We start from the raw sequence: 21805 nt of genomic DNA, 5'->3' as shown, positions 1-21805 counted from the left end.
AGAGGTTTCAAATCCTCTATAAGGAATTTACCTGCCATTGTATCTTTCTGTCTAGATAGCATATCTAGGTTTATCAAAACTAGATATCTTTCTGTCTAGATAGCATATCTAGGTTTATCAAAACTAGAATGAGACCAAATCCAGGATCCTCAAAGACTGAGAGGTTTAAGACTGAGATGTTTAAATTAGGAATAAACAGAAATCAGAATATTAGCGAGCATGTAAACAGTGTTTTTTTATGACCAGGTGGTTTTTTTTTTTCTTGCTGTTGCCAAAAAGCTCTGCAGTTCATGATTCTTTGTTTTTTATTTTTACCCTTCCTGGATGTCTTTCCTCCCTGCTATGACAGCGCAAGCAGATTTTATGAGGATGAACATCACCAAAATGACCATAACGTGTTACTGTCTTAATTTTCAGTTCTAGTTAATTAAACATAGTAACGTATGTATGAAAAACAATGAAAAGTAAAGAAAATGTCATGAATATAACGTCAGTTTCTCCAGATCTAAATTCACAAACCAAGCAAAACATGGTGAGTTAGGCTTGTTCTATGTGCAGCTCTCTTCCATGTCACTTCTGACAACTGATGCAGTTGTAATGGAGGACTTGTAACAACTACAGTCTGACAGATTGCACAGAGAAACACAAATGTACTCCTTGTCACTCTGTCAGGTTTTAACAGCAGTTTGTTAGCACAGAAACACATCTGCAGTGAGACACTGTGTCTGAGCACCCAGCCTTGATAGATTTTTTTTATTTTATTTTTTTCCCATTAGCCCTGACTTGTTTAAATCTCCATTTATATATTTATATATTCACTGCTGTCAGGCTTTTTATTTTATTGTATTTATTCATTTCCAAATGTTGGTGCTGTCCGCAAGATGTCTCCTGACTGATGCTCACTGTGTATCTGTGTGATGTTAATGGAGTTTCTTAGAAGCGCTTGTGACAGGGAGACTGCAGGTCGCCTTGGAGACCAATGCTCCAGCAGGGGACGGACTGACTGATAGTTATCTGCTGCTAATCTCTTTTTGGGATGCAGTAAAATCCTCTTACCTGGTTCTCATTGTCTTTTTGTGAGATTGAACTACTTATTTGCTGGAGTTCTTTACAGTCCAGGAGAGATAACTCAAGGAAGATTTTCTCTTCTGCAGGATACTGCCTTTTACTGTGACATCATTTTCACACACTAAATATCAAATATCCAGAGAAAAAGTTAATATTAGATTTTTGTTTTTACACAAAAAAACAGATGTTTTGCCTGCTTTTCAGCGTAACACAAATCAACTAACTTTCTTAGTGTAACACAAAATGCGTTCCCTTGCAGTGTAGTTGTCTTCATCCCAAATTTAGCTACCTGTGATCAATTACTCTGACTGTACAGAGATGGGATGCAGCTTTATTTTATGTCCCAAGTTTAAGTGATGTCCAATTGAAAGTAAGCAGCACCATCTGCGAGGTCGTAATTATGCTTCCATTTTATAGCACAGCCAGGAGGCAGCGTGCAGGTCCAGGTGTTCTCTGTGCATATCTATATGGCTGAAGCCTCAAACTTAAACAACAAGGCACTGCACACATGATGGGCCAAACACAAAAATACGGACAGACTTCTCCAGTCCAAGCTTGGAAAACTTAATTCATCACATTTCAGAATGTTTTGTGCTCAGCAGGTCATTTTTACAGAGCAGATTCTGAGACGCCACCATACAGTACGAAAAACAGCACGACAGAATTAATGAAAACTGAGCTCCATGTAACTGCTTCACTTTCAGGGTCCTGGATCGCTGTCATGCTGTCACAGCTTAGCGGGATTCTTGAATAGGCTTGGTTAATGTTATTAATAACACCTGTGCCTCTCCTCCTGCTGTGAAGCATTCTGGTTTTGTTAAAATCATCAGTCGCTTAACCAATTAGTTAACTGAAGCGAAATTAATCACCAAACTATTTGATAATTAAACAGTCTTGTAAACCAAAGAAGATTAAAAAGAAGCATGATTAATTGGTATTTCAAGCTAGTCACGTGGAAATTCATGACTTTTGTCCGCATTTTTTAGGAGTTATGTGTGGATTCTAACCAGCTGGTTTAACTTAAGCTGTTCAAGTTAATTTTGTGCCCTGCTGTTTTTTTTGTTTTTTTTTTTCATCCAAAAATGACTTAATTTAGTGTAAAGATGGAGTTTAAACCATAGGTTTAAACTCAAAGTATATTGAAGTATGGAAGCCTCATTTACATTGTAGTGAAAAGATAGAAAAATATCAAGTTTGTCTGTAGAGGCTGATGTCTGTGCCTGAAAACGTTGGGTGGAGTACTCGCAAGACAGGTTTCTAATCCATCACAGGGCCAGGACAAAATCAATAAACCAGTTAAGATAAGTTAGAACAGTTGATATAAAGTTAATGTTTTAGTCAATCACTCACATCACACCTGCGCTGTGGTGGTGGCAGGGATACCAGTACTAGCAGATTTATTGAACACCCAGAAGCTATACTACCTTTTTTTAAAAAGTTTATCTCAAACATATATACAATACAAAACAAGGATGCACATTTGTGTAACATTATACCTTGTTTGAGAAGGAGCAGAAGGAAGCCCAAGGCATATTTAAATACTACTCCTTATTTACAGTCTTGAATTTTCCCAGTTATATGGCTCTATACACAGTTTACATACTGAAAGTCATCAGTCAGATGGCAAAATATAAAGCAGTAAAATAAATCATGAATTTTCTTCTTTTTTATATTTATCCCAAAAAAAATTCTTTTACACTTTTTTGAAACTGAATAATGTTATTAAGTAATTTTAAATAATCACTTAGTCCATTCCATACCTTCTTTTCCCTAGAGCTTCTTAGAAGCTGCCAACAAACATCAGTGATGCTCAGTTTCATTGTATGAACAGCAACTGGTCAGTCCTTCCTCTTTATCAGTGTCCATTTAGAAGGTCAGTTTATATAGTTTGCTATGAGGCATTTATTTTACAAAGATTTAACCGAAAGTGCATGTTTGCGCTTTTCCAGGCTTTAACTCATTTTTACTGTCTCATATTTGATGATTTGTGATTCAAGTGGGGAAATTGTGAGTCAAAACTAATCAGTGGCAGTACACATTGCTCAGCCACTCATATGTGATGACGCGCAGCAACACAGATGGTTTACGACTGAGAAAACAGTGACAAAGTAAATGACTGATTAGAAAGTGATGTGGTGTAAAATCCATTATATAAAACATTCCTACATTATATACTGCGCTTTTCCGAATTTTCAGAAAAGATTATAGTACTCCATCAAAATGGCACGAGACGGTGCTACTGCATGGGATGCTGCTTCAGTGGATGATGTACACCAAGCCTACGGGCAGCAGCTAACGATCCCAAAGGTGATAGAGATATCTGATCGACAGCCTGATAATGAGACAGAAGGGGAGCAAGTGTGTGAGAAGAGGGTTCAGTGGTACTAGTGTAAAAACAGGATAAGGATGCAACTGTCCCCGCTTGACTTTCCGTTCCTGAAAAAAAGCTCAACATGGCAGCAGCTCGTGTATTTTTAGATGCCCTTTTTACACGATGTTTTGGTCACTGCATGCAATGAACGATGAGAGTTTAGGAGTGAAAGCAGCAATTGCTTTGCTGTGTCACGCAAATGTGTTACGATAGGAATAAAAGGCTTGGAAACATAGAAACACAGTGATAAGTAACGATGATGGAGTAAAAGCTCTAGGGGCTTGTTTTATGGACTGCTTTTTTTTTTTTAAATGTGTTTTCCCACTCACTGATTGCACTGCAACACACTGTAAGCAAGCAGATCTGACTGCAGTGCTGTGTTTTACTGTGGCTGTGTGGGTGTAAGTCTTTTTTTAAGACTCAGAAGCAGTGAAAAGAGACTGAGAAAGAGAGGAGGAGGTACAGTTTACTGCCACATCTTGGAGCATGTGTAAAACAAACTGTACAGTATAAATATTTTTTTTCCCCTGTTAAGGTTAAATCTGGGAAATTCTACTGAATTTCTGTAACTTTGGTTGTTTATTATGCAAAACCAGGCGGCAAAAGGAGGAAGCCCCAGCTGCAGCTTGCACTTTGTATCAGGGGGAGTATCTGTAAAACAAAAAGTAGCTTAATTTGTTGAAGTAGAAGCTGCTATTTTTTTTATCTCTTTTTTTTTATAACCAATCTGTCAGCCAGCTGAGGACGTTTCCCTCTGGTTATACAAAATTAAGTATGCCACCATGGCCCATAGGCTGTCATCTTTAATTGGTGAAATTACAAGCATTATTGATATAATTGTTCCAACCAAAAAGGTAAAATTGATTACTGCCAAAAAGAGAACTCTTTATGAAAAATGCTGAACTGGTAAGAGAAGAAAAACCAGAATGCTGTAAAGCTGAACACAGGTGGCAAAAAACAAAGTTTCAGGTTCATTATGAGCGCTATAAGTACTGAGGATTCATAATGTGGAGCTGAGAAATGCAAGACAATTGTTCTTTTGTGACGTTATTACTAAGGACAGCAATGATGCTCATGTTTTGTTCATTACTGTCGCCAGGCTAAATAATACTTACGTATCAAAACCGTGGAATTTCCATCCAGCCAGGCTTGTAATAAGTTTTCTTTTTTCTTGCCGGCCGTCTGTGCTCTCATACCAGTGACATTGCATGTGTCATTACTACAACATCAATCGGTCCTATATAAGACCTGGAAATAGATCAATTAGCACTTGAAATCCACCATTTGCTGTCTTGGTAGCCTGCCACCAGGGTTTTTCAAGAATGTCTCTTATATTTTACAGAATGTAAACATGTCTCTGTTTTCATGTCAGACCCTAAAAACATCCATCACCAAAACACTCCAGAAAAAGAACAACTAAGACTAGCCTCTGAAGCGACAGGCTAATATCAAACCTCCCCTTTTTTGTTAAGATTAGAGAAAAAGATGTGATTCAACACTATAATGCTTTTAACCTTTTGTGTAAAGCACTTTTAAATGTCATGGACATGAAGTGTGCTTTACAAACAAAAGTGTCCACACCATGCTGTGTCACATGTATTGAGAATCGTAAGTGAGCTTGCTGCTGGTTTATGATGTCGTTTAGATAGTAGTGAAAATAAAGGATTTATTGACACTGGAAAGATGCAGTCAATCTATGTAATGAGAGTTAAGGGTTTTACAGCTAAACTGTCCTAATTATGACTTCTCACTGTGTGCTTGGCTTTAAATTTCACTCTCAGTGAATGCCCTTCTCTTGACTTCTAGGACTACACCTTGACCATGTACTTCCAACAAGCATGGCGGGACAAGCGTCTTTCCTACTCTGAGATCACATACAACCTGACTCTGGATAACCGAGTGGCTGACCAGCTGTGGGTCCCCGACACCTACTTTCTCAATGACAAGAAGTCCTTCGTTCATGGCGTCACTGTCAAGAACAGGATGATCCGTCTCCACCCAGATGGGACGGTGCTTTATGGACTCCGGTAAGCCTTTTATACCTTCCCTTACAGTGTCATGATTAGTGAATCGGTTATGATGCATAATGCAACTGGATCAGGTGAAGCTATTTTTAGGATCCATCTTTGTGCCTCATAACTTCTCTTTGCAAATGTTCTCATTAATAATACAAGCAAATCACAGATAAATTGTTCTAAACAAAATTAAGTGCTTTGACCATAAAGCAAAATTAAGATTTTTTTTCTTTAGATTATTAAACAAAGTGAGTAAAATAACTTCTGAATTCAACCTTGACTTATTCCATTTGCAATATTAAAGCTGTGCATATGGGCAAATACTTCTCAAGTGCATGAGGAGTTATTATAGGGCAAGCCACCCCTACGGTTGTGTTTTAAGTTTATTAGCAAGATTGAAAAGGAGATGACACGTCAAGGCCAGGCAGGGGAGGTTTATTGTTTGGCACCTCTTAGGTTAATCAAAGTGTTTACCATCAGAAAGTTATGAAACACGATGTAAAAAAACATAAAGTAATTGAAAAACAGACAAGCTAGAAACAATATTTTAATCTGTAATTTATTGAATTATGTTATTGAGGGAAATTACAATTTTTATTCTTTGGTTAATATGAAGCAGGTGATCATTAGTAAGTGAGAAATGTGAGAACACAGTATGGTAATAAAAGTTAACCCGACATCCTCACGTGAATGCTAGCTGGTGGTATGAGCAAAATAGCGATGTCTCTTTCACAATGACATGTAGTCACAGTGGAAGGTCAGCTTACCTTAGAAGAATGTGCCCTTTGATTAAATGGACTCAGGCCTGTCGCTGTGTAGCATCATGAGGGGAGTTTAATTAGCAGTAAAAAGCTACAGGGTGCCATAATTTAGAAAACCCTTCTGTTTATCTGAAAGGTTTCTTAGCATGTGCTGTAATCAAAGGGATTTAAATAAAGCTCAAGATCTCATAAAGCAAACTTATCCTCCACCAGATGTATATAAAAGAAGCTGCACGTCTTCATATTTTGGCCTTTCATTACTCCTGATGATAATACATATCAATACTTGATTAGTTATGATCAATAATAAAGCAAGGTGGTGCAAACTGAGTTTGATTGTATACAGTAGTTCAGCCCATCTACAAGACTTATTCTTTGTGGTGCTGGACTGTGATGACTCTTAGGAGGCTGTCATCTATTATTGATAACTCATAATCAATAATGTAGAAGTTCAATACAAACACTGAATGTGTATCTGTAATGATGATGTGCATTTGCCTGCACAGGCTAACACAACCCGTCCATCACTTTACTGCCGCCTTCTCTGATCTGTCACAAGCTTTTTAGTCGTTCGTGTGTGCATGTGAGAATAGTGTGTGAGTATGTGTGTGTGTGTGTGTGTGTGTGTGTGTGTGTGTGTGTGTGTGTGTGTGTGTAAAAGCTGAGGTTATTGTTGCTAATTGACGATGTTGCAGTGTTCAGTCATTCTCTTTCTAGACTCGGATGCCCTTCTTGCGCAAAGACTTTTTAAAAAATTTAAGTATCTGCACTGCACCAGATTATTCATCTGTACATTTGTTTCAACAGTCGAGAAATGTAATTTATAACACTCTCACTCAATTACATAACCCTAACACATACTTTTGCATAACAGTTGAAAAGTAGCCTCAGCATAGAGGGTTGTAAAAGTGCTGTAAAATGTGAGGACATGCATGCATTAGAGAGTTGTTACCTCAGATACGTTGTCCTTGCCAGTGCTGCTGCCTCCCGGCTTCTCTGTTATTTGGTTTGTGGGTTTAATACGGGTTTTATTTGATGCTAGCAAGTCCAGACACAAGCTGCTGTCAGAGTCAACCCGGCCAGATGCCTGCGCGCTCTGAGGACACTGACACGTACCTGTAGAGACGGGCCGGCTGGTTACAACAGCAGAGCTTTAGTGGATGTGGAAGAGATGGCTAACTGAGACGCAGTGACTTTGATAAGGAAACAGGATGTATGTGAACACATGTCCTGTCATGGTGTCGTGATCTGCTGGATATGAATTTATTCAGGCCTGTGTCATCAGTGTGAAGATCAGCAGTGCTGGTAGAGGTGAAAATCTTCCAAATATGGGAAAAAAGAAGGAATAAATATGCAAATTAATATGCAGAATGGCTTCTATGTGCATTTATTTGTTTACTACAGATGCATTAATAAGCAAAAAGTCTTTTATAAAAGACAAACAACATATAAAATAATTCAAAACTTTTGTACTAACTAAAATCAAGGTCGTTTTTGGTTAAACAAAAAAAAAAAAAAAAAAAAATATATATATTAATATTACAACTGATGTATTCCATAAATTATAGAAGACTAATAGACTTTATGTTAAAAATTAAAAATGAATGTAAAAAGCTAAAATATTACAATTTCCTGCTTTGGGGGGCAATGAGAATAATGGTCAGGGTAACTTTGAAGCAAAATGCTGTTTCATGACACTATAAATAATGCTATTATTGTGCAAATTTGACCGAAACCAAACTTAAAATGAAATTAAACATGTTAATCAGACCAAAAACAAACATGATCAAAGCTCTCAAAATCAGACTAGCACATCCTGTAGTTGATCTAATTACTCATTCATACCAACACATTATTCCACACAGATCAGCCCAGGCTTGCAACACATGCTCCTAAATTCAATATTTCTGTATGTAAAAACAGTAGAGCTTAGTTGTATATCGAAACAGCAGATTTCCCAATAAAGCAGCTCTCATTCATATATTTTTCCGTCTTTTTGTCAGATGGTTAAACGTGTCAGAAACTGTGACTGATAGAAGTGCATTGAGAAAATGTGTCATCTAACATAAACATAAAGAATTTCATTTTGTTCTCGTAAACCCTGATTTCATAACTCCAGAGACACGTGACAAAAAAAAAAAAAAAAGTAACTGAGCAGCGATGTCTGTGCAGTGAATGCAACTGTACTGACATGTACAATGATCTCCAACAGAGGAAGTTAGAGGTGACACAGTGTCTTGAATGTTTCACTCCACTGAGTCACAGTGTGAAGCATACTTTGGTGAATAACTCAATTATCTTTGTGTGTATACTGGGACAATTAAATGGTGCAGGTCAAGCTAAAATCACAGACAAACTCAACGGTGCATTTAGCATGTACTGACATAAAAAAATTGTCTGAAGTTTCTGCGTCTCAAACAAAAGCAAACTCCAGTCACTGATTCTGTATCACAATATCTATCAACTAAGGTTTTGTCATTTATTCACGTTCACCCATACCAAACAAACATTCAGTCATTAAAGCAAATTTTAACACATTAATAAGAGTTCATTGTCAAAAGGACATCAAGCTTTCAGAAATGCACCACTACTTTGGAACATCAGCAATACACTCATTAAGTTCGAAGTGAAATAGTTGAAAGGTAGCTGAGAAAAAAGGAAAACACACACATCCATTTATATAAGTTCTTACAATAACTACAAGGCTTCTGATGAAGACTGGAGACATGATTTTTATTGAGAAGAACCTTGAGACTGAAAATGCTGGTTTTTACAGGGGAAATACTAAAGTATTTTACTGTGCAAATTACACCTTTTTGTCTGCTGCAGCTGTGAGAGTTATTTTCTTTATTTAAACTGTGCCTCCAAGATCTCAAACTTCATGTGGTTGCACTATTAAATCATTATGATGTGTGTTTTGCAGTACATGCAGTATACTGTCTCAGAAATACTGAATAAACTGGCTTTTTTTCACATTACATGTTTAAAACAAGCAACATTCCTCTGTGTCATTTTCCTACAAGCTCACTGTTGTCTAAATCTGGACTAATTTCTCATGCTATACATATAATAAAATCTCTGCATAATAAGCATATTAAGTAAGCATCCCTGACCTCAGAGGTGTACATTTGTGCTGAACTAACTGAACACTGTACCTGGGGAACACCAGTCGATTAAATTTTGGTTAGTTTGCAGGAGACATTGGATATCAAATGTGTGCTTATGTGTGTTGTATTTATGCCTGTCTGCGGGTGGGTGGCTGTGAGTGGGTGAGTGTTATTTTTGGGGTGCATGCAGAGGAGGAAGGGTGAAGATGTTGTTTACTCCTCATTCTCTGGATATATAGTGTATCCCAATCCTGCTTAATCCTGGTCTTCAATTACCAGGAGAAGCAGAAAATTACACCAGTGCTCCCAACTGCCACTTTGGAGCTCAGCTGACTCTCAGAGGGAGGCAGTCTGAACTAATTACCCAGCCCCTGAAAAGGCTTTGCCAATATCACAGATACCGCCCAAGCTAGAGAGAGAAACATTCTCACATAACAGGGAAACAAAAACTACTTAAAGTTTTTTAATTTTCCGCAGAAAGGGAGGGGGAAAGTAAAGCTGTTCAGTGTATGAATCTTGATGCTTGTCACTGTATATTCAGAGAGAAAGAAAGAGACTGAGGAAAGAGAGAGAGCTGAAGCGAAAGACAAAGATGTGAAGGTCAGACTTCATTCAAAATGGAGAAATTATTAGGATTCTCCCTCCTCCCTTTCTCTTTTCTCAGTGAATATTGTAACTCCTTTTGTGAGAGGACATATCCTTGTGCTGTGGAGACTGACATTGCCTTTTGTCAGGCGAAGAGTGTTCCACTCTGCAGCTCAATAGATCATATCCCATGGCCGGGAGGAGAAAGCTGCCCTCTTTTTTGTCAATACTGTCAATAGGATCACCTTCAAAGTTATCCATCTATCTCTTAAGTCGCTCGTCAAGCAGGATGATTTGGATTCCCTCGGTGTGTTTAGGTTTTCCTTTATTCTTACATGAAGAAATCTCTTCTTTAATTGGACACAGAGAAAAAGACTGAAGCATTTCTGTTTGATTGCAGACATTTTATTTTCAAATCTGGCAGAAATACCTGAGCAGTGGGAGATATTCTGGTATATATTTCTTTATCCCAACATGGGCTCTCTACCCAAAATGGAGGAAGTTTTTCTTTCTTAATCTAACTTAACTTAAAGTATAATTTTATGCTGCTGCATGTGTAATAAAAGGTCAGTGTAGTTACGGCAGCACAGGTTTGCAACCTGCAAAAATCCCCCTTTCTGCACTCTCGCTCTGGTGTGATGCTCCCTCGAAATGAGATTCTGTCTGGGAATTTGTGGTGGTTGTGTTGTGTCCGTAAACAAGGTCATTTGGAATAAAGGTGCACAGGCTGCCTTAGGGGGGGTCCACACATCCACAAACACACACAAACAAAGAGAGCCTGGGCTGAACAGTGAGAGAACATGCATTTAAAAAGAGAAAAAAAAGAGATCCTTTTTTAGAACTCCATGTTCTGTTAGCTCCGACACAGAGCAAATGTAGCGTGTTTGAATTGCATGGGCTGCAAAAGCATGGCCTCTCTGTCTGCAGGTTGGGATGAGAGGGAGAGACATCGGCCCCTGATGTTGACAAAGAGCAAACAAGCCTGTGCTTCATGATCACTGCAGACTCGCTGCAGTAGAGATGACGAAGAGAAGGAGGAGGAGGAGAAGCAAAGACGTGGAGGGAATCCTGCAGAGAAACCCTCATCCACTTCTCCTCCTCACTCATTTTTAGCATTTTATTAACGGTTAGCATGCACTTCGGACATGCCAGAGAATATAGAAGAAGCCTAAGATTAAAAAAGCTTTGAGACGTCTGCTGATGATATAGGTGGGCTATAAATAGGCTGATATTTTTACCCCTGCCATTTTGGCCTCATTTCTGCTTCTCCCCTGTGTTTCCTCTGTGCCGCTATGATGATTTATTAGTAATGGTGTTAGTGATAATGGTGAGTGATGAATGCCTAGCTGGTGAGAGCAAAATCCAAGTAACTTGTGTCCACAAAAGGGGTAAACTAGGACAGAAATGAGAGTCCTGTGTTAATCCCTCAGCACACCATGGCCCTGCTAACTGGCTCTTATGTAAGAACCCAGAGAGCAAGAAAAAGGAAGAATGACAGAGCCTGGGAGTATGAGAGAAAGGCTCTACTTCTCGAACTATGAAATCCCAAACTTGCAAGGCATGGCCCAGTGGAGCTGTACGTTTTATGTAGAGAGATTTCAAATAAACGTTTCCTCTCAATTATTAAAGGCAAAGCACTCTTCAAGCAACGGAGTCCAGTCGATGAAACTGTCACAAAACAAAATTTAAAATTTGTCAGCAGAGGTGTCAAGTAACGAAGTACAAATACTTTGTTACCTTACTTAAGTAGGAGTTGGAGTAATTATTTTTCAGATAAATTTCTACTTCTACTTCTTACATTTTTGCACAATTATCTGTACTTTCTACTCCTTACAATTTGAAAATACAAATAAAAGTAGTTTTCTCCTCCATTATTCTCAGTCAAATTCACCAATAACCTTTAATGAATTTTTTAGTCTTAAGTAAATATATCCAAACATAGGTGAAAGAAGCTACAATTATTTATGTAAATATAAAAAAAATTGATTGATATAAAATAACTGAAATTATCTTAAAAAAGCACATTATTCCTGTTTTTTTTTATACAATAAAAAATAATCTGGTCTGATTATATTAAGAAAAAACAAACAAACAAAAAAAAAACAACAACAAGGAACTACAGTAACTGCTCCAACAATTTCCACTGTCATAAAGGAATTAATGGAAAATTTAAGCCATAAACTGATGAAATGACAATAACCATTTTTGACAGGGAAAAACACGCGGTTATGACTAAAACTCAAATCTATACTGGGAATTTTCCCACAGGCTCTTATTTTTATTAATGGCTGCGTGATGCTATCGTGTTTTATATCCATTTGCGTGTTTGACAGTGTGTGGGTTTGACTTACAAGTCTAAGCGTGCTAGATTTAGTCTCTGTAGTTAAACTGTGTGTCCAGTCTCTCAGACAGTCTCCAGGGCTTGGCACTGCCGAGTGCCAGCCCATCTCAGCTCTGGCCACTTGTCATGCGTAAGAGGAAGTGCATTGCTTGAAGCAAACCTGTCGGACATGGCAGCTTTTTATTACAGGGTTGTGTGACGAGAGGTTGAACCCCACTTTGTTTTCATCTTTATGGGATGAAATAAAACAAGTACAAAGTACTTTGCTACACACAATGCTGTTCTTTAGATTTGAATATAACCAGTAAATATATTTCATTATGCAAGACAGACATAGTATGTTTTTAAAATTAAATGGCCATTTTGTTTTTGCATTGTGCTGCAATCAAATCAATATCACAGTATAAGAAAAGAAACATTTTTAGTATGCTTATGATTGTTTACTTCATACTTTAAATGTCTGTATTTGTAACTCTATATTCATTGACCTGCTTGAGGATAGTACACTGTAAATTGTATGGACTTAAACCAAGTGCTTAAAAAAAACTTATACTTACTGTTAAATTACTATCTGTTTTAATGTTTAACACAATGCTACCCTGCATGTATTTATTTTTCCAGTATTTAAGTTATACACAGTGGTCAGTTATGTTTATAGGAAATAAGTGAAAAGCAGCAACTTTGAAATGCTTTGATAAACCTTTGGAGATTTTCTCACTGCTGCAGCTATTGACAGATATTTCAGTATCCATTTTACATCCTATTAGAGCTATGACAATCCTCCTGCCAGTACAAGTCAATCTGATGTTGACTAGTGTTTTATTTCTTGCTCTGTACCTTCATTGCTGCCTATTTCCTTCTTCCTTAGTCCTCTTGCAATTCTTTCCTACATTTCTTTGCTTGGTAACATGTGATGCAATGCGAAAAGCTAAACTATTCTGTAACGCCATATGATATGCCAGAAGCAAAAGTTGTACAGTGTAGTTTTCAGTCTCAGGATGTAAATAATACATGTCATTGTACCTTCCAATGAGTCTGGAATGCAGGGTTTTAAAGTTGGAAAGTTACTTGGAATGAATGTCCTCATTCTTGCTAACATCAAAAGTTAACATGTGCAAAAAAAAAGAAAAAAAAAATTAAAAAAAGAAAGTGCTGAAAGGATATAAAAAGTATTTAGGCTGCATAAACTCGACCGAAGGCAAGGGCATACCATCATGAAGTCTGTGAACTGTACCAGGTTATATACATAATGTGAAATGTGCATAATGTTAAACAATGCCATTTATCTCAATTGAAGGTTTAGTTTTTGAGTGAAATGAAAATGATTAAACCGCTTTGTCTGGTGTAATATAATTTTTTTCAGATGTAGGCGACTTTCCAAAGGAAATGACTTTCCCACAGCTCTAAACTACAATTCATAAATTGAAACTCACCTCTAACCGTAAAGATGTATCTGCTTCTTCATCAGTTCAATGCTGCTGCCCCCACCCAGCCCATGCCCAGCCTCAGAATAAGGAACTGATTTACACTTCCTCAGGTTTTCTTCAATTAAATTAGTCATAATTTGAGTTATTTAGCTTTTGATAGACTGGATCAGTTCAGTGTGTACCATGCCTTTCGCCCAATCATTGCTTAGATAGGTTCCAGCTCTCCCACGACCCTTAATTGGAACTAGCAGTTAAGAAAATCAGTGAACGAATGAATGAACTAATTTGAGTCATGCATCCATTTTACTCTCACTAGCAGTCTGACTGCCAAACCTCTACTAGTAACTAATGTGAATGGGTCACATCAGTCATTATGCGCTAACTAGAGGTTCTCGCGACTGACATTTTTGTCCGGACATGATATTAATTTTGAGGGTTGACAAAACCCCTGCTGTCTCTTTGTTGAAGCTGACATTTTTGTCTATGAATTATAAAATGTTTGACTACTATTTTAAGTTGAACATGAATAAGTTTAACTGTACAGTTGTGACTTTAGGTAGCTCCCTGTGGCGGGTTAGCCAGCCAAGGTAGCTGACTATGTCTTTCATATCACTGAATAATAAATGTCCAGTACTATAACATTATGATCACAGAATGCACAGCACATGCACTACAACAGCCAGAATTGTCTTGTGCTCTGGTGAACTTCCTCTGGTTCATTTGAAATGCACTCAGACAACACATTGATGCATGTACGCAAACATAGAAACAAGTAAAAAGAAATGGTTACAGCCTCTGATAGTTACAAAAAGCTGCCCTCATAGGATGATGCGCTGACATTTGCAAACACCCTTTAATTTTAGTCGTTATACTCAATGACATTTTTTTTATTTGGTTCTGGAAAGAAAGATTGCATGTTCAAAGCCATTTTTGGACAAGTTCAGAATAAACTTACTTTGGGGTGTACATCGTATTCTGAGATGAAGGTCATGGGAAATTAGTTGGTTGAGGCAGGTCATGCCTGCCTTGACCAGCTCTGTGACTAATACTACATTTGTCATCACTCTCTGCTTATAGGATCACCACAACTGCAGCCTGCATGATGGATCTGCGCCGCTACCCTCTTGATGAGCAAAACTGCACCCTGGAGATCGAAAGCTGTAAGTACTGTTGTCCTTGACAACCAGTATTCACACCTACATGTAGATGTAGAATTAAACAGATCTCATGTACAAATGCAGCTTTACTTTCCCAGTGGCACTAAGGTAGAACTGAAGTTGATAAGAGTGGATGCTAAATGCTGAGAAAGACTGATGAGATGTCCAGAGATATGCATCAAGAAGAGGAACATCACTAATGGCTCAGTGACTGATAACATCAAGCCTAATTAATTCAACTCCAACTGCAGTGGCTTCTCAAAGCATCGAGGAGCCCGATTAGGTTCAGTGTTTCAGGGTTGTGCTGATAATGTATGTTATGTGCAGCTTTCTCCTGAAACTGTCTCTCTGTGTTTGTGCAGTACAAAGAGCTCATTTCACATGGAGTTTGTAATTGTACGTGATCCAGTGGTCTCGAGTGGAGGGGGTGAGGGAGAACATGAGAGGGAAAGACAAGGTCCTCTACGTGTTTTATCAGGGTCCCAGAGGAGAAGGTTTATGGGGCTGGAATGCAGTATAAGGCTCAGTCTGTCCGGGTTTGATCACACTATTGCCAGCAGCACAAGAACAGCATGGGTCAGAGCCGCCCTTCATTGCTTCTCTCGCATTAGGTTCATCATCTCTCTCCTCATCGCTGCCTCTTTCCGTTCCTCATCCCCTTTCTTTGCACAGTCTCATCCTCTTCTTTTTTTTTCTTCCATCCTTTTTATCTCTCTCCCCATCACTCATATGCTCTTTTTTTCCCCCTCCTCCTCTCTCAGGCAGCACACACTCATACACGCATGCAGTCTCACACACACAACTCCAGTTTTGATCACCAGGCAGTATCTGCTCTCATATGGATTAACTGGCAACGGTTTTAACGTTGGAATCTCTTCATGCCAGAGCATGCTATTTTATTCAGACTAATGAGCCCAGAGAACTCTCACTTCCCTTGATAAACTTGATGCATTTTTAACAGACACAAGTCTTAAAACTCAAGATCCCCCAATACATCAGCAACTCACTATCACGTCTCAGGCCACTGGTTTCACATGCTGGGCTGCAAGGAGACAATTAATTTCTAACCCTCCATTACTAAACATCCATTTCACTAATGCAAATATACACTGACACATGTATGGATATCTTTGGTAACGGTGCCCCATCTTTCTATATTTTGCAAGTCGACACACAAACGGTGCAGTGACGTAACAAACTGACAACTTTCCAACAAATGACTCCAGCTAATGGACCTCAAAACTGGCCAAACCTTTATTTACAAGCTATAAACTGTTCCCTGACACCCCTCTGATCCCGTGCTGTCATTGCTGACATCAAAACAGCAGCATGCTGCCCTAATTGGGAGTAATGCAGGCTCGCATAAGGCGGGAGGGAGAGCTTACTGCATCTGCTGGCGAGCAGTTTCAGCATCAGCCACACTCTGCTCCACAGTGTTCAGATTGTGTCTTTTCTTTCAACCTGGTAAGAAGTGCAGCAATTTTCAAAAAAGGAAAAGATCAAAACCAGCAAGGAATAGTTTCTGCTAAAATGATGCTTCAGATAAAAACAAGCCAGTAAGCCACACTCCTGCACCAGTTGACGTGTTCCTTTATTATCATGAATGCGGTGGTTTATTTTGAGTCTATCCCACATACACTGTCCTGCCGCTGAGAATACTGACTAGAACGCTAAATGTGTTGCTCAGCTGCAAACCTCACCAAATGCATAATTTACTCCTGTTTGAGTAATGCTGGCCATGAGCTACAGAACTCAGCTGCTTTTTAGTATGATAAAAAAAAAAAAAAAAAAAAAAAAAAGATATGTTTGTGCTCCATTATTAGCGTGATGCAAAATCAGACCAATACAAGAAGCAGAAACCTTTTTTTTTTCACTGTACTTAGACACATCATTGCAGATAAAAGACTGGTATTAATAAAACGTAAAAATGAAAACCCCCTGCTATTGCGCATGCAAGTTCTTGCAGACAAAAGCTACTGCTGATATTATTAGTAACACCTGTGCTTCTCCCGCTATGACAAATCAAAATGTCTGCTGTGAAAACGGCCTGTGGGTGAAGCCGGCTGCCTGTCTAACCAATAACAACCCAACATGAACATCATGACTAACTTCACCTTGAATGTCAGCGCCTTAGCAACAAAGAATTTCGTGTTAATTTTAAAAAAATCAAAGCTTTGGTGGTTAAATATTCATCACATCTGAATAGGTCACCGCCTCTATTTTGAGTGTGAGGCAGGCAAAGTAGAAATCGGAGTAGGGAGATGCTTTCTGTCTGTGTTTATGTGACGCTGTTTATGTCAGAGGCAGGCAGGCTGCAATGCAACTGTGCACTGACTGCAGCAGCACAGCTTTCTACCAATTTGCGACAAAATACAAGTTCCTCTCCAAACATGCATCAAATTAGTCCATCCTTTCAGAACTACTATCATTAATTTTTGTTTCAGCTTTTTCTATTCTATTCTAGTCTACAGTCATTTAGCAGACGCTTTTATCCAAAGCGACTTACTTATGAGTGAGAACAACACAAGCACGAAATCAAACAGTAGAGGACATCGTAGGAAGATGCTAGTGGATACTAGCTTTTGTGGCCTGTATTAGATTATTGTAAAAGATTTCCGGTAACATTAAAACTTTATTGGTACTGTAAGAGAGTGCTTTTAAACAATGGTCACCCTGTCAGAGTTAAGTAATTATTCAACAGCTTATGAAGCCAGTGATCTATCACAGGGAACATGCAGCTTTATTATGTGGTGTATCATTGTGATGGAGCTGCAGTCTTGGTATGGTCAAGGGTGTAAAAAAAGTTGTGCATCAGCAGTAAAATTCCAGAGAGCAAGAAAGAACTTTTAAAGTCACTTCCCTGCAAGACATTATTGCGTATTTATAGTTTCAGAATATTAATATTAAATGTGTGCATGCAGCGGTTTGTTAAGCATTAAACTGCAACGTCTCTTTAAAGTTTAAATTTTTTCCTCTTATCTGAAAACACTGAAGAAAATTATGCATCTAGATAGTTTTAGACAACTGAATTTCCATAACTGTAGTTTTTCCCAAGCAAACATGACATAAAATGTTCAATTTCCTTTTTTTCCCCCCAAACTTTTTATTCATCTTGTGTCCCTTCAGATACAATCTGAGTGCTCTATAGAATGATGGGAATAATTTTAGAGAGTCAGCTAACAGAGACAAAACCACAGAAGCTGACATTTACCATTACTACAATATGCTATGATGTATTACACCCATTATTGGATGATGATAATGAGTGTCCCGCCTTTCTTCTCTGTAGATGGGTACACCACTGATGATATCGAGTTTTACTGGAGAGGTGGAGAAAATGCTGTTTCTGGGGTTGAGAGGATAGAGTTGCCACAGTTCTCCATCGTCGACTACAAGCTCATCTCCAAGAATGTTGTCTTCTCCACAGGTGCAAAACATCATGTGTATTTTGGATTTGTAATATTAGGATTGTATCTGCATTGGTTGCTTTATTACTTTTTACATAATTTCACAGAAAAAGTCTCACATATATATCGCAGACTACTTGGTGTAAAAACAAAAACGTATCTGGCACCACTGAGGAAATTCTATTTCTTTCGTTGTGCCTTCTTCAGGTTCCTACCCCCGCCTGTCTCTCAGCTTCAAACTGAAGAGGAACATCGGTTACTTCATCCTGCAGACATACATGCCTTCCATCCTGATTACCATCCTCTCCTGGGTCTCCTTCTGGATCAACTACGATGCATCGGCTGCTAGAGTGGCCCTGGGTAGGAGCGCCTTGCTTCAGTTCAACACTGACCCAAAGCCAAATGATAACAGACCATGAAAAATAACATTTAACATAAATTAAGCCTTTTGTACTTCAACATGCTAAATCTTTGCATTGTTGTGTTTATAATGACCCTGACATGTTGACTCTTTATTTTCCCTAGCATTTACTTTTTTTTTTTCCCATTAGCTCTAAGCATGTGAGTGATAGCAGTGTACGATAGGCTGCCTGGCTAAATGTCTGTTTTTCAGAGATGACTATATGCATGACTCATGCAGAGCGAGAAGCGCTGCAGCCTGACCTTGAAGTGTGCTGTCTTTCCCTCTGCCTGTCTGTCTGACGGAGCCTCTCAGTGGTCGAAAATCCCCTCTTATCAGCCACATCAGTGCAAGATAGAAGGTGGCATCAGTTGGTTAAATGCAACTTAATGCTTTTATACCAGCACAGGCAGGTTGGAGACTGAGACATTGCAGCTGGGAGGGGTATTTTTAAGATGTGCCTGCATGCTCTCAGCATCCTGAGAATGTGCAGCCAGTGAGTACAGCCAGAGAAAGCCGAGGCTCCATGCTACAGTGCTGCTCCTGGCTACTGGGTTATTTATAATATGTGTGAATCTGACCAAATGCAGATTGTGCAGGCAGATGAGTAATGCATCAAACACAATATGTGTGTATCAAAAGAGAAAAAATGGAAAGAAAGCAGGTGAATTGCCGTGTGACTAAAGGCAGATGTTCACAGTGGCAAGCAGAGCTCTTCATATAGATGTTTTGTGTCCATATGAATACATGGCTGCTCATAACCCGTTTTTTACCCAACTATTTTACAAACACACACACACACCTGTAGTCTCAGGAGATTTTGATGGGCATATCTATCCATATGGGGTCAGAGTCTTTCAGGCATGCCTGGTTAATATAATTAGATACTCCGTAATGCAGATGATGGGTATGAATGCTCATACATGACCACATTTTTGAGTGTTAAAGATTTTCACCTGATCTCAGTTATTATTGTTGTGTGCAATTTATTGAGGCAAGACCACTGTATTTGCTCCTTTTAATTCCCATACAACAAGCAGTCATCTCTAACTTAAATAGAGGTCCAATTTAACAAACGTTAATTTCTTTCACAAGTTGCCAAATCTATACATTTTTCACATAAATAGATGTGTGCTTTTTCACGAGAGGGTACTTTTCATCCATCTGAAATTTAACTAATAATCAATATTCCCCCTCAAAGATACATATTTTAAGCTTTAAGTTATCATGCTTTGGCTTGTATAGTCACTTCTGAGGTTAAAATATGGCAGTGGCCAAATAAATTACGTCGCTTTGAAGAAGCGCTTTCAGACCAAGATTTGGATTAAGCCAGTGTAGAAAAATGGATAGATGTTCTTGTTACAAGCTTATCAAACTCAGAAGATCTTGAGCATCATGAATGCAGTTGTTGAGATTTTTTTTTGCCTGATGAGCAGACAGACCTTTCCATCTGTAAAACTGTGATGTTGGTAATGCAAAAAAGTTTGAAGGAAAAAGACAAAAAAACTTTAAATAACCACAACAAGACTTTTTCTCTTAACGTATGACTCCGCTGATCTCCAGGGATCACCACGGTGCTGACCATGACCACAATCAACACCCACTTGCGAGAGACACTCCCTAAGATCCCCTACGTGAAGGCTATTGACATGTACCTGATGGGCTGCTTTGTGTTCGTCTTCCTGGCCCTGCTGGAGTATGCGTTCGTCAACTACATCTTCTTTGGCCAGGGCCCCCAGCGTCAGAAGAAGGCAGCTGAGAAAGCAGCCACAGCCAATAATGAAAAGCTGAGACCCGACCCCAACAAGGTACAGGGGCCAGAAAACCTCCTATAAGTGTATCTGTGCTGTCTGTTAATATGTGTGTTTGTTTCTGTGGGTGCAGTTGACTTCCTCTCCTCTCGAGGCCAATGTGATGCTGTGATCAATGCTTGATGTCCTGTACCAGCACTCTTTACTCCTGCTCTAGCTCTCCATTTTTCACTGGTTAAGCCTTGTGTATCAACGCTACAACCCAGACTAAGATCGGAAAGAGTGAATGCAGAAGCAATGACTGGTTTTTTAATACTTTATCCTCACATTTCTGTGTCTCCCAAAGGACAAAGCACCTTGGAAAATCAGTGGCCTTAGTGCCAAAGCCTTCTTCTTAAATTTAATTCAGCTGCTTAAGTTAGAAAGAACAACAGCAGCGCGAAAACCAAAGGATAATGAATAAAACAACCTTTCCTTCTGAGTGTGGCAGGCTACGATTTCCCTTAAGTAACAGTGCTGATTTTGTATGCTTGCAGTGGCTGGTGGGAAATGTAGTTCAGAGAGATGATGCTCTGTATGCCAGAATGAAACAGAGGGAAATTGACGCATATGACTCGATGTGGGATCCCATCTTTGTGGACGATGCTGCATTAGGACTAGGCGATCAAAGAAATAAGGTACTGGAGGTTTTGAAAGTCAAAACTAACAATGTCATCAATCTGAATCAATCCAGATCAGAGGAAAATGCTTTAATCCTTGTGCATTTCTTTGATTTTTATAGATTTTTAAGGCAACCTTGATCATCACTCCCACCATTGTGTTTTTTCCCTCTCTTGGTTTGCTCTTCATGCATTTTCCTGACAAACATGGCTTAGCAGCTTCATTTCTGCAGGCATTGATTTAATCTTAGCTCTAGTTGTCCATCTGAATTGATGGGAAATGACAAATACTCATAGCTTCTCCTAAGATAATATAATTAAGATACAAATACTGTACCATTTCTGAGGCAATTGATAAATCTCTAAAAGTAAGTGAAGCAAAAGAAAAAAGGGAAAAGAAGAATCACCGTCAGACTAGAGAAAGAAATCCTTTGCAGTTTGATTAATAGCACCAAAACGAGTGGCTACGCTTCAAAGTGACTTACGAAAGCAAATTTAAAAAGAAAAAAAAATTACATCAAGCTGATTTATCCAGCAGGACGGGATTGGATTTTAGGGATGTTTTGTTTCTCAGAAGTCAGGCTATGGATGAAGAAATGTTGATGAATTCACTTCCCACAACGTCTCTCCCGACCTGCCCTGAACCTTTTAGCCACTCCTCCATCTTTACAAAGTCCTTACGATTTCTCTCAACCTTCTCCTGTCACTTTTCTTTTGTTCTACCTTTGCTTTCTCTTTATTTTTTCTATTGAGTTT

At 38.7% G+C, this 21805-nt stretch overlaps 1 protein-coding gene across 1 annotated transcript in view; it reads left to right on the top strand.

Annotated features, from left to right (window-relative positions):
• The window catches only part of gabrb2a (gamma-aminobutyric acid type A receptor subunit beta2a), a gene marked incomplete at both ends in the record, with an annotated part of 28712 nt that overhangs the window by 6145 nt on the left and 762 nt on the right, over positions 1 to 21805 (top strand). Inside the window, 6 exon segments of the mRNA XM_079249506.1 lie at positions 5246 to 5466; positions 14753 to 14835; positions 18122 to 18259; positions 18447 to 18599; positions 20203 to 20447; positions 20927 to 21067. Coding sequence (XP_079105632.1) covers positions 5246 to 5466; positions 14753 to 14835; positions 18122 to 18259; positions 18447 to 18599; positions 20203 to 20447; positions 20927 to 21067 — 981 coding nt within the window.

The sequence above is a fragment of the Telmatherina bonti genome (assembly GCF_933228915.1).
Source record: "Telmatherina bonti genome assembly, chromosome: 12".
NCBI lineage: Eukaryota > Metazoa > Chordata > Actinopteri > Atheriniformes > Telmatherinidae > Telmatherina > Telmatherina bonti.
Note: the sequence above shows the minus strand (reverse complement) of the source record. Positions and strands in the feature narration are given on the sequence as shown.